A 12330-nucleotide genomic window follows, 5' to 3' on the forward strand; every position below is an offset into this window, starting at 1 on the left:
GTGAGAAAATATACAAATATTATGCCCATTTTGCTAGAAAATGTAGCATTAGATCAAGATGATCTGTCTTAGCCAAAATGATAGTTGGTGCGATAAATTATAGTCATCTAGAGTTCCCATTAATCTCACAAACTTCGTGGGAGTGTTTATACTTCCCAAAGTAGAGGATTGGATCGGTCAGTTTGCTGCCACTTATGTGGAATGTGCCTTGTAAGTAGTGTGTGTATCATGCCATCTTAAAAGTTCCTGGTCTCCTTCATACCTTTGCAGTTGCTTCCTGGTGCATCACTTGGGGCTCAAGTGGCAAGACTGTTTATGTACATACATGGCTCCAGCTGGGGAAAGGGCATAGTGACTCAAAAAGTCTAGAAGTAGTGCTGGGATCAATGAATTTGCAAATGCAAAAAAATGAGTTTGAATTCTTACTACACAGTATACAAAATTAACTCAGAATGGGTTAATGACCTAAATGTAAGAGCTTATACTATACAATTTTTAAAGAAATCATAGGCATAAATCTTAATGGTCTTGGCAATGGGCTCTTGGCAATGAAAGCAGAAGCATCAAAACAAAATATGGGTGAGTAGGACTTCATTAAAATTAAAAACTTTTGTGCTTCAAAAGTTTTCAAAGAACACCATCAGTAAAGTAAAAAGATAATCTACAGAATGGAAGAAACTATTTGTAAATCGTATGTCTGATAAGATATTTGTATTTAGAATATTTAAATAATTTACAATTCAATAATTAACATACAAATAACACAATTAAAAACAGATAAAAGATCTGAGTAGATATTTCTGCAAAAAGATATACAAATGGCCAAAAAAGCACATGGAAAGATGCTCAACATCATTAGTCATCAGGGAAATGCAAATCAAGACCATAGTGAGGCACTACTTCATACCTACTAGAATGACTGTAATTAAAAAAACAGATAATAGCAAGTATTGACAAGGATGTGGAGAAATTGAAACACTCATACACTACTCATGTGGGAACGTAGAATGGTGCAACTGCTTTGGAAAACAGTCTTTTAATTCCTCAAAAATTTAAACATAACCTTCTCATATGACCCAGCAATTCCACTCCTAGGTAGATACCCAAGAGGAATGGAAACATATTTGTGAGGAAAAAAAAAACTTACAAAAAACCTTGTGCATGGATGTTTCTAAACTGCATTATTTATAAAAGCTAAAAGGGGAAAACAGTTCAAGTGTCCACCAACTGATGAAGAGATAAACAAAATGTGGTTTATCTATACAATAGACTATTATTTGATTATAAAAGGAATGAAGTACTGATGCTTGCTATGGGAATAAACTTCAAAAACACTACTCTAAAAGAAAGGAGCTGGTTATAAAAAGCCAACTGTTATATGATCCCATTTATATGAACTGTCCAGAGTAGGCAAATCTACCGTGGCAGAAGGTATATTAGTGGTTGCTTAGGGCTGGCAGGGATGAGTGTTTAAGGGCTTCAGGGAATGAAGTTTCTCTTGGGGTGATGAAAATATTCAAAAATTGATTGTGGTAATGGCTGCACATCTAAGTACGTATACTAAAATCGACTCAATTGTTCACTTTAATGCTGTATTGTAGGATATGCAAATTATATCTTAATAAAGCTGTTATTTTATTTATTTATTTTTGAATTGAAGTCTCATTCTTGTCGCCCAGGCTGGAGTGCAGTGGCACTCTCACAGCCACCGCAGCCTCCACCTGCTGGACTAAGGCGATCCTTCCACCTCAGCCTTCCAAGTAGCTGGAGCTACAGATGCACACTACCACGTCCGGCTAGTTTTTGTGACTTATTGTAGAGACGAGGTCTCACCAAATTGCCCAGGCTGGTCTTGAACCCATGGGCTCAGGCAGTCCTCTTGCCTTGACCTCCCAAAGTGGTGGGGTTACAGGCTGAGCCACCGCGCCTGGCCAAGCTGTTATTTTAAAAAGCTAGACTAGTGTGAGCATTAGGGTCATATGTAGACTGGATTTCCTCAATGTTTCTCCTCTTTTCATACATTAAAAAAAAGTTTATCTTTCTGCATAGTCTTTTGAATTTCTCATTCATGTTCCACTTTGGTAATCAAATTTTCTGTAGTATCTACCTGTCCATTACAGCTTTAATTCCACAGTTTTGTTTTCATCCCTGTTCAGTCTTTCCTGATGTTAGGTTGTTACTTCTTATGCCTGATTTACTTTCATAGATGCAATATATTTTTTAACCTTACTGAGCATAAAACTCATGAATGTGCAGTTAGACATGGTGGCTCACACCCATAATTCTGGCAGTTTGGAAGGACAAGGTAGGAGGATTACTTGAGGCCAGGAGTTAAAAACCAGCCACCACAACATAGTAAGACCTCATTTCTACCAAAATAAAAAATAAAAAAAAGAATTAGCTGGGCCTTGTGGCACATACCTATAGCCCTAGCTACTTGAGAGGCTGAGATGGGAGGATCACTTTGGCCCAGGAGTTTGAGGGTGCGGTGAGCTGTGACTGTGTCACTGCACTCCAGCCTGGGTTACAGAGTAAGACCCTCTCTTTCTTTCTCTTTCAAAAAAAGAAAAAAGACTCAAAAATGTTTCAAATTTTGTCCTGTTTCTTGGGGGAAATCTATTTCATAAAAGCATTTAAAAAAAAAAAGATTCTTTCTCTCCTCTGACCTGCAGCTCTATGTCTTATGACATAGATGTGGTGATTTTACTGTTTCCTCACTTGGGGCATCCAGCCTCTGTAGCTGGGCACTTTGCCTGTCCACTGATAATTAGCACTTATCAGTTGTCTGTGAAATGCTGTAGACACCTTGGGGGAATGCCAATCTTAGCTATCTTCAGCAGGGTCAGTCTACAAATTGCTAATGGAGTATTAACTAAAGTTGATCATTTCCCTGGACATGTGAAAAATGGGGACATTAGAGATCTGCTATGAGTCACCATCTTAGCAAGTCTTCTTTCTGGTCAAACTTATTTGATAAAAGGTTTAATGTAGTTTAATAATATAGTCTAATATAGTTTAGGAATATTGAGACTCATGGATATATTGGCAGGAAATCAAATGATTAGAAAAGCATTTGGAAAACTTCAGCTTTGAAAGAAGAATGGCTTGTCTGTGGTAATAATTGTAGAAAGGGGCAATGAGGAGGCTTTTGTCAGAAATAGTGTTAGCTAGGTCAGTGGATCTAAAATTTGATTACTACCATATATCAAAATGAATTCCAGATGGAATCAAGAGTTAAAAGAACGTACAGCCAGAAAACAGACTCAAGTAAAATACAGTTGTTATATACATTTTTTCCACTCTAGCAGAATATCTTACCAAGTATTGAAGTTGCAGAAAAAATAATCATAAGAGAAAAGTTTTCAAGTTTGGGCCCATAAAACGAAAAACTTCTGTCCAACAACAAAGGTAACTAAAATGCAAAAGGCAAACATACATTGAATGCATCTGTCGTGAAAATGACCAAGTCGTTGTGATAGCATTTCATATCTGCATGGAATCTGAGGCATTACTTTGGTCAAATTCCTCCCTGGGGCTTGTGGCTAGATTGCTATGGGAAAGCCACCGAGTGCATGGGTTAAGAGCATGGCCTTTGGAGTCACGAGGCCTGGGATTGGGCTTCAGCTTTACTACCCACTAGCGGTGTTACCTTGGGGAACCCATCCTCCTGTGAGCCTCAATTTCTTCATCTGTAGTGTGGAGATTAATGGTAACCTCTACCTCACAAGGTTACAGAGAGAACAAGATGAGATAAAGATTGTGAAGTATCTAGCCATGCCTGGCTCACAGAAATAGCTCAATAGATCATGCTTCTACTAGTCATTGCCATTATCCTTCATCATCTCTTCATCATCATCATCAACATCACTCCTGTGTTTGAATCCTGAGTCAGCTTTCCTGAGTGTCAGAAGGTTTTTGGAGATCTTCAAGGCGCCTTGGAAGAAGTCCGCCTTCCAGGTGGATGAAGGGAAAATGAGGCCAGCTTGGGCAGCATCTCACATGTCCCAGCTGTTGCTCTATCCGGGCTTCCTCTCTTCCCTCTGCTGGTGTCCTGGCTTGGCATTGCTCTTCCTGATTTCAGACGCTCCATCTCCTGGCCAGTCCTGATGTTCCAGGACACTGTGTGATGCTGGGAAGGTTATAAAACTTTTTTGAGTCAGTTTCTTCGCTCAGAATTGGCAAATAATAATTTCTATGTCCTTATGATTATGAAGAGGATTTCAAAAAGTACATGATTATGAAATTTAGCATAGGAGCAGGCATATTGTAGGTCTTCCAAAACTTAATTAATTTTGAGAGAAGCTGAATTGCTCAGTGTTACATATCTTATTGAACCAAGGAATGCCCTTGGGCACACAGTGTCTTAACTATTGTTAGATATATGGCCCAGTCTCATGTTAAATATGGAACGGCAGGCCGTTGCTTGGATATGCATCACTTGACCCAGTTCGGAGCTTCATATTTATCCACTTCGGAAATTCCTAGATTAGCTTTGCCTCACCCAGTGGTAATAGCCTTTTGGCTTTCTGTGATAGCTTTCTTTTCTTTTCAAATTACTTATGACCACTTTTTAAATACATAATTTTAAGAACCAAGTCTGACACCCCTCCCCCATGTAACAGTTGGCAAACACACTAAAAATATGCTAAAAGTTAATTTTATGTGTATACTTTTTTTTTTACCCCCAAAGAAATAATAAAAAAAATTATACTTGCAAAACATGTCGTGTGGGTCTTGAATCAAGTAATCAAGTTACTTCTGCCAGATGCCTCTGACAGTGCCCAAGAGGGTCTGGACTCCTGGGGCTCCCTTCCCTGTGTGAGCCCAGCCGTGTGTCTGTGCTTTGTGTGTGTAGGGTAGAGGCTGGATGTGGCCTCCCCTTCAGCACACAGTTCTTGGTGTGAAAAGGCAATACTGAGGACATTTAAAAAATTTGTTTTAAACAGCATATTTTTGCCTCAACAGTCTGATGCCGAAGCAGACCTCTTCTGGAAAAGCAAGTCTGTTTCTCGTGCAATTCCTCCCCACCCCCAACCCTAGCCATATGCTTTTCTTATCTAACTTCCATCTCTTGGATACCATACGGTTTGGCAGAATCTTGGCATGAGGCTCCGAGATCTGAAATCACGTGGGGTGTGGTGTCTGACCACTTTCCCCTCGTCTGTCCTGCTTGACTCTCTGCAGTCACATGGACATGCATGGTAATACGGGCTTGATTTATTCCTCTAGTAGCTGGAATCAATTGCATCTCATTGGTATTGATATGTTCACCCTGATTTAAACACCGCCTTTTAATTTAGAGAATTTTATTGGGAAGGTGTTCTTAGCATATGTTCCCAAATGACATTATTCTTCTGTGGCTGTGATTCACTGGGGATGGATTCAGTAAGAGCTGGATCATATGCCCCCTTGGATGGGAGTGTTCCACCTATAAGTCGTAGTGCCATAGTGCCTGGCACCATTGATAAATGGTGATCTGTGACATATTTCATATAGAAGATGTACTTGCATTGTGATGGCCTCTATGCTCCAAGGTCAGTCGTGGAAAACTGTAGAAAGGGCACAATATTTGCTGCCATCTTGCTTCCCTGATCTCTCCCTTCCTCAGCAACTTCCCACTGGGTTCCCTGGCATCTTCCTTCCCTAACCCACTTTCTTTCTTTCTTTTTTTTTTTTCAGTTGAAGTCTCACTCTGTCACCCAGACTGGAGTGCAGTGGCCGCTCCTGACCACCGCAGCCTCGACCTGCTGGGCTCCGGCGATCCTTCCGCCTCAATCTTCCAAGTAGCCGGAATTACAGGTGTGCGCTACCACGCCCGGCTGATTTTTTGATTTATTGTAGAGACGAGGTCTCGCTGCCTAGGTGGGTCTTGAACCTGCGGGTTCAGGCAATCCACTCACCTCAGCCTCCCAAAGGCGCGGGATTACAGGCTGAGCCACCGAGCCCGGCTCTAACCCACTTTCTAAGGTCTGTTCTTTGCTAACCCAACTCTGGACCTCCGTGCTGCCAGGAGCTAGCCCAAGGCACCTATGTAGTTCTTTATTCACTCATTCATTCATTCACTTGCTCCACTCATGAAACATTTACTAAATCCCCACTCTTAGATAGACCCTTCCTGAAACCCTGTGAGGGAGACAGAAAAAGACAGTAAAACAACAGTAGGATAAGAAACAGATTTTACCCAGTCAGAGCTAAGCAGAGAGGAGAGGGGACATGAGGAAATAGTCCTGGGAAGCAAACTCATGGAACAGAGTCTCTCCACTGAACCAGCCCTCTTGCCTCCTTCCATACCATAGGACTGGTTTCTACCTTGTAACTCACCGGTTATGCTTCTTAATTCTTCAGTCCTGTCTTTGGGTGGAAGTTTCTCCCTGAACCCCCGTGAATTTGGTTGAGACCTAGGTGCTCTATTTAACTCCCTTTGACTGTCTCCTGGCTGATGGAATATACCTATCCCCTCTGTCCATTGTCTGGGATCTTCCAGAGCTGGATCTGTCACCTCACAGCCTCTAAAATCTTTGACCTCTGAGCCTTGGACCTTACTGCTGGATCATCTACCTGAATAGTCGGACTGCCCCACACAGGGATGTGGAGAACCAGACTGGGAGCTGGGCTGGGGGCCACATACTTGTCCCGAGCCAGGTCAACTTCCCCAGCCCTCTTCTTTCGGGCTTCTCCTCCCAGCTCAGAGTGCACATTTAATAACCACCCCCCAGCTCCCCATCATGGTTCTAGCATGCCTTACATCTGAGCACGTCTGAACTACAAGTATAACCTACCTATGTGTTGAATGGATTGAACTTGGTAGACTGCAATCCAAGAATAACTTTATTCACACCACCCCCCACTGCTCTTCAAATCAGCTCTGTTGGGAACCCCTTTTCTATTCCTAGATAATATCTCAAACAAAGACAGAAGCTTTTACAGAGTTGGGTAATATGGAGTATCAGAACAGACTGGTTTTTGGAGTAATAAAAAAGTTCGATTTGATTTAAATTAAAACCTCACTCTCTTACCTAACTCCAAGTTTGTCCTCTAATGTTCAGCCCAGGGCAGCCCCAGGGTCAGCTTCCTGCCTTTGGGGAGGGAGATGTGGCCTGTTCTTTGAGTCTGCCTCCTGGCTCCTGCTCTCTCCTCTTCACTCACCTACTGCTTCTGGATGGGTGAGGAGAAAAAGTAAGAGGGAAATATTCTTCACTGACAGCTCCTGGTGTCACTGGGCCCAATGCTGTCTGTGTGGCAGAGGCCCAAATGCTCAAGGAGATTCTATGCGTCCTTCAAGCCACATCCCTGGCCCTCTTGGGGATCTGATACCACACAGCCCCCTGAGTGGGTGATGCATTCTCTGGCTGGCTGTCAACAACTGTCCCCAAGCTCTGGCTCATAGTAATTACCTCAAGATTTTCTGCTGAAATCTCTTCAGCCTGTGGGCAGTCCTCCTGTGTGGTTGGGGATGGGGGTGTAGGGTGAGGAGTCCTTTCAAGAAGGCTCCAACTTAGCTGCTTTTGATGAATCCACTTAACCCATGGGAAAACCTACACCCTTGCCTCACCTTTTGAGAGGTGGGTGTCCCTTTCCATTCCACAGTCACAGGCAGCTCCCTGGGGATTGCGGTGGGGCAAGTGCACACCCTGTGCCCCTGCCAGGGAGGGTGAAGGAGATACCACACACTTCCTGCGAGGCAGATAACAAAGACACATTTACTTTGACTCTTGTAAGCTGATCTATGCTGGAGGTGAGGGATGAACTAAGGGATCCAGGTACCATTTGTGGCCACCAATTTTAGCTTTGAGCTTTAGTCAGGATTTTGAGACAAACTGAGACTCCTTCACTCCTCAGCGAAGTTCGCACAGCTGCAGCGGATGCTGCGGTGAACTCTGTTTCCCCCTGTTGGGTGTAAACCTCTTCCAGCACATTCTGAGCCATAGGATCTGGAGGGAAACCAGCGGAGAGCAGGAGTTGAATGGAAAGACCGTTAGGTGGATTCAAGTCACACCGGCTGCCCGCTGTGGGCCATGACCTTCAATAGAGAGGAAACAGACATATTGACAAGAGCTGGTCATGGTGATGGGCAACGTATGTGCTGCCAGGAAACAGGACATCAGCAAGTGTGACTTACTTCCCCTCCACATGTGCCTCAGCATGTGATGACAATGAATGTGTATGTGTGTCTGTGCAAAAATGAGAATGAGTTCATGAGGGTGTTAGAGTAAGAGAGTTGGTGGAGTTTAGAAAAACACTGTGCATGTTTTTTTGTTTCAAATTTTAAAGATGTGGGGTACAATTCAGGATTAGGTATACAAGTGGTCACTGTACAGGTAAACACTGCATGTTAGACAGTGTTACAGAGAAAGAGAAACCTTACTAGAAGATAATTTGAGTCTGTGAGATATATGAGGGGGGACCCCCAAAAATCCTGAATTTATTTATAAAAAAATTGTGTCTTTATTTTTACATGTTTAAACTTCAGCCACCTTCCAAGTACTCTCTGCTGATGCAATAAACCTATTGAGACACTTTTTCCATTGCTCGAAACAGTTTAAGAACTCGTCCATTTTGATGCCTTTTAGTGTTTCTGTCATTTTTTGGTTTCACCTATTCTACATCAGCAGAATGTTTCCCTTTGAGGACATGTTCAACTGGGGAAACAAGCAAACAAAGCTGCTCAGAGTGAGATCCAGTGAACAGGGAGGGTGAAGCACAGAGGCCATGCCATTTTTGGTCAAAAACTGCTGAGCACTCAGAGTGGTGTGGGCAGGACATTGTCATGGTAGAAGAACCAGACACCTGTTTGCCACAACTCAGGACGTTTCTTCTGCAAATTGTGATGCGACCTTCTCAGAACTTTCAGATAAAAATTTTGTTTGACGGTCTGATGCCAAGGAATAAATTCTGAGTTCCTCCAAGATGCCCACCCTCAAAAAGATAATTCTGAATTTTGGGGTCCCCCCTCATATATGTGTGTGTATAGGGTAGGGAAGGAAAAGGTGGAGAGAGAGAAAGAGAAAAAAAAGTAAAAGGAAAAGAGAAAGAGAAAGACAGAAAGGGAAAGAGAAAGAGAAAAAAGAAAAGAGAAAGACAAAGAGAAAGGAAGAAAGAAAAAGAAAGGGAAAGAGGGAGAGAAAGGAAAAGAGAAAGACAAAGAAAGGGAAAGAGGCCAGGCTCGGTGGCTCAGTCCGTAATCCCACGCTTTGGGAGGCCGAGGTGAGTGGATTGCCTGAGCCCGCGGGTTCGAGACCCGCCTGGGCAACTTGGTGAGACCTCATCTCTACAATAAAAATCAAAAAATTAGCCGGGCGTGGTAGCGCGCGCCTGTAGTTCCAGCTACTTGGAAGGCTGAGGTGGAAGGATCACCGGAGCCCAACAGGTAGAGGCTGTGGTGGCCAGGAGTGTGCCACTGCCCTCCAGCCTAGGTGACAGTGAGACTCCAACTCAAAAAAACAAAAAAGAAAAGAAAAGAAAGGGAAAGAGAAAAAAGACAAAGAAAAAGGAAAATAAATTGAAAGAAAAAAGGAGAAAGAGAAAAGGAAAAAGACAAACAAAAAAGAGAGACAAAAAAAAGAGAAAACGAGAAAGAGAAAGGGAAAGATAAAAAGAAAAAGAGAGGGAGAATTGCAAATCAGGGCAAGAGAGGCAGAAAGTAGGTGGAAACAGTGTGAGCTCTGGCCAGCCATAGGGAGCCTGGGTGAAAGATGGCTCACAAAGAGCTGGGAAGGCCTTCACAGCAGGCTTTCAAATACATTTGTGACACTTCTGTGGCTCCTTCAGTTTTGAGTTAGAATTGGACCTGGGCTCCTGCCCACCTATGTGCCAAAGAGCATGTTGTGAAGGGTTCAATGATAATTACTCTGAGGGAAGTGCAGGCCTGGGACTGCCTAGAGGAATAGGCATTTGGCCTGGGACTTGGAGAAGAAGCAGGATAGGAAGAGTGACCTAAAGGAAGAGGGCCCGGGGAGCCTGCTGCAGCAGCTGCAGTAGGGGTACGCCCTTGGAAATGCAGCCCTCATACCTGGCAGCGGACAGGACAGAGGCCAAGTGCCTGGGCCTTGGGGCAGGAGTCACCAACACTGTGGCTGACTACTGTGGACTTGGTTCCTTGACTTTTTCGATCTTTAATGATTTCCAGGCCATGCTACTCGTTAGAGTCCAGACCATGGCCCCTCCTGGGTAGCCCCCAATGCTCCAGTCTCCTGTGACCCCGATCAGAAGAACTCAGCGTCATGCCTGCTGTTTTCGCCCAGCTCCTCAGCCCACCTCCCCAGCTGCGTCATTGTCCTCTCCTCCCTGTCTGGCGCAGGTGGATGGGATGTCAGAGGGGAAGCTTCACAGTGTGGCCTGCCTTCACAGCCCTGCCACAGCCCTTGGCAGTCAGCTGGTCACGATGAAGATTCCCCAGTGAAGGAATGCGGGATAATGAAGGGGTACGAGTAGCGGCTTTGGAGTCAGAGAGCCTGGGCTTGATCTCAGCTTCATCATTTCTCCTAGACAAGCTTGGGCAAGTCACTAGCCTTCTCCGGATCCATTTTCCATTTAACCCCCAGGGTGACTGCAAGACTCCAGTGAAGTAATGCACAGATGTCAGTTGTTAACAGGACTCTAAGGCAATGGTGTTAAAGATGACATAGAATTGTATCTTCAAGCTAGGAAACTTTCAGAAATTATTTTCCATGGCCACATGCGTCATATCAGTGTTGTTTTGTTTGTGGTTTTAACCTTTTCTGAGGGTGAGAATTACCTGGAACTCTTAGAAGATACAGATTGCTGAGCTCCTTGTCAGAATTAGAATTCCCAGGGGAGAAGCCTGATCGGCTATATATTTAGCAAGCACTCCAGATGAACCATATCAGCAGTCACGTTCGTGAAATCCGGCTCTACGATGCTGTGTGATACTCAGATGCTGAGAATCTGGTAGAGGGGGTAAGAGTGAGAAAAAGAGGTTGAGGGCGGGAAAAGAGAGGTCTTCAATAATGTATTAGGGGTGAGGACTGCAGCCTTACTTTTTAAGCGCTGGGCAGTGTGGTTCTTGTTATTAGCCCCAGCTGTGGGTCACAGTCAGGGCCTTTGCACTGAGGCTGCCCTTTTCTCTGTGGTTCTCATCCTGAAGATTAACAGCCCTCTTCTGCAGCGGCTGCACCTGTGGGAGGAAATCAGGGCACACTGAAAGCATGGAGACAAGGAAGGGCACTGAGCAGTACCACTCCCGCTGTCACTGGGGCTCTGGTAACAGGAGTCTGACAAGGAGTAAAATGCTTGGGCAAGACAGTCTTTAGCTTGACCCAGAAGGTGAGCTTTTCCAGCCCTCCCCGTCCTTTGTGGGTAGAGAACGTCACTGCTCTGGAATGCACAGTTGACCATCTAGGGCAGAAGGCACATTGCAGTCTACTCACCCCTTCAGGAACAGGACATCAACTTTGTTCTGTGTTGCAGAGCCTGGCTACGTTGTTATAACCACATGTACTCTTCCTGAAAATCCTGTGGGCAGCAATGATGTCTGCTACTCCCAGACCTGGCTGTTATAATTTCTCCACAGTATTACTGGCTCTCTTGTCTGAGTGACTGTGTGTATAGGTCTCTGTAGGGTGGGACTACACGATGAAAGGATCTAGATCCCTGATCCTGGCATGAAGAACCTCCCAGGCCCACATGGCACTGCAGCAGCTGTGAGACAGACTGAGATTATAGGGTTGTTATCGTGGTTAAGACATCCCTGCAGACAGGCGATTCTGTGGTGTTGATCTGTGCCTGATTCATCTTTACAGCCTCCATAGCTAGACACCATGCCAGGAATTGAGTAGGTACAAATGAAAACAAGCTATATGGGCAAAGAGTCATACACTCTTTGACTGCTGAAGCGGGGCCAATGACCTCTGTCTTTGAAGAAACGGTATAATGTTAAAGCATAGATTTGGAGCCAGATGCACTTGGGTTCAAATTGTCAGTCTGCCACTTGCATCCTGGGCAGTCTTACCGTCCTCAGTCTCAACATCTGCAAAATGGGCCTGGAAGCTCTAACTGCTATGACTGTTCTGAGGGTGAACTGAGATGACACTTTTGATATAACCACAGGGCTATCAGAATGTTCATAATGTGATACACTGTGCTTGATTCTCGCTTAGTGCTGTTTCACTCTTCTCATCCTTTAGACCAACCTGCTCTAACTCCTGGCCTATAGCTTCTACCCTAAAGGCTCTCCTTTCTTTCTTTTTTCCTTTATTTTAAAGATGTGGGGTACAATTCAGGGTTGGGCATACAAATCTTCATTATGCAGGTATCCTTGTTGATGAGGTGTGCCCCTCCCTCCCCTGGCAGTTTCCCTCAACTGCTAATCCC

General features: G+C 44.2%; 1 protein-coding gene across 1 annotated transcript in view; it reads right to left on the minus strand.

The window, feature by feature from the left end:
- The window catches only part of LOC103250766 (tryptophan--tRNA ligase, cytoplasmic-like), a 151379-nt gene that overhangs the window by 20648 nt on the left and 118401 nt on the right, over positions 1-12330 (minus strand). Inside the window, 2 exon segments of the mRNA XM_021707917.1 lie at positions 3817-3950; positions 11051-11157. Of these exon segments, the coding sequence (XP_021563592.1) occupies positions 3817-3950; positions 11051-11157 (241 nt within the window).

The sequence above is a fragment of the Carlito syrichta genome, unplaced genomic scaffold (assembly GCF_000164805.1).
Source record: "Carlito syrichta isolate Samal-C Ts95f unplaced genomic scaffold, Tarsius_syrichta-2.0.1 Scaffold53212, whole genome shotgun sequence".
Taxonomy (NCBI): Eukaryota; Metazoa; Chordata; class Mammalia; order Primates; family Tarsiidae; genus Carlito; species Carlito syrichta.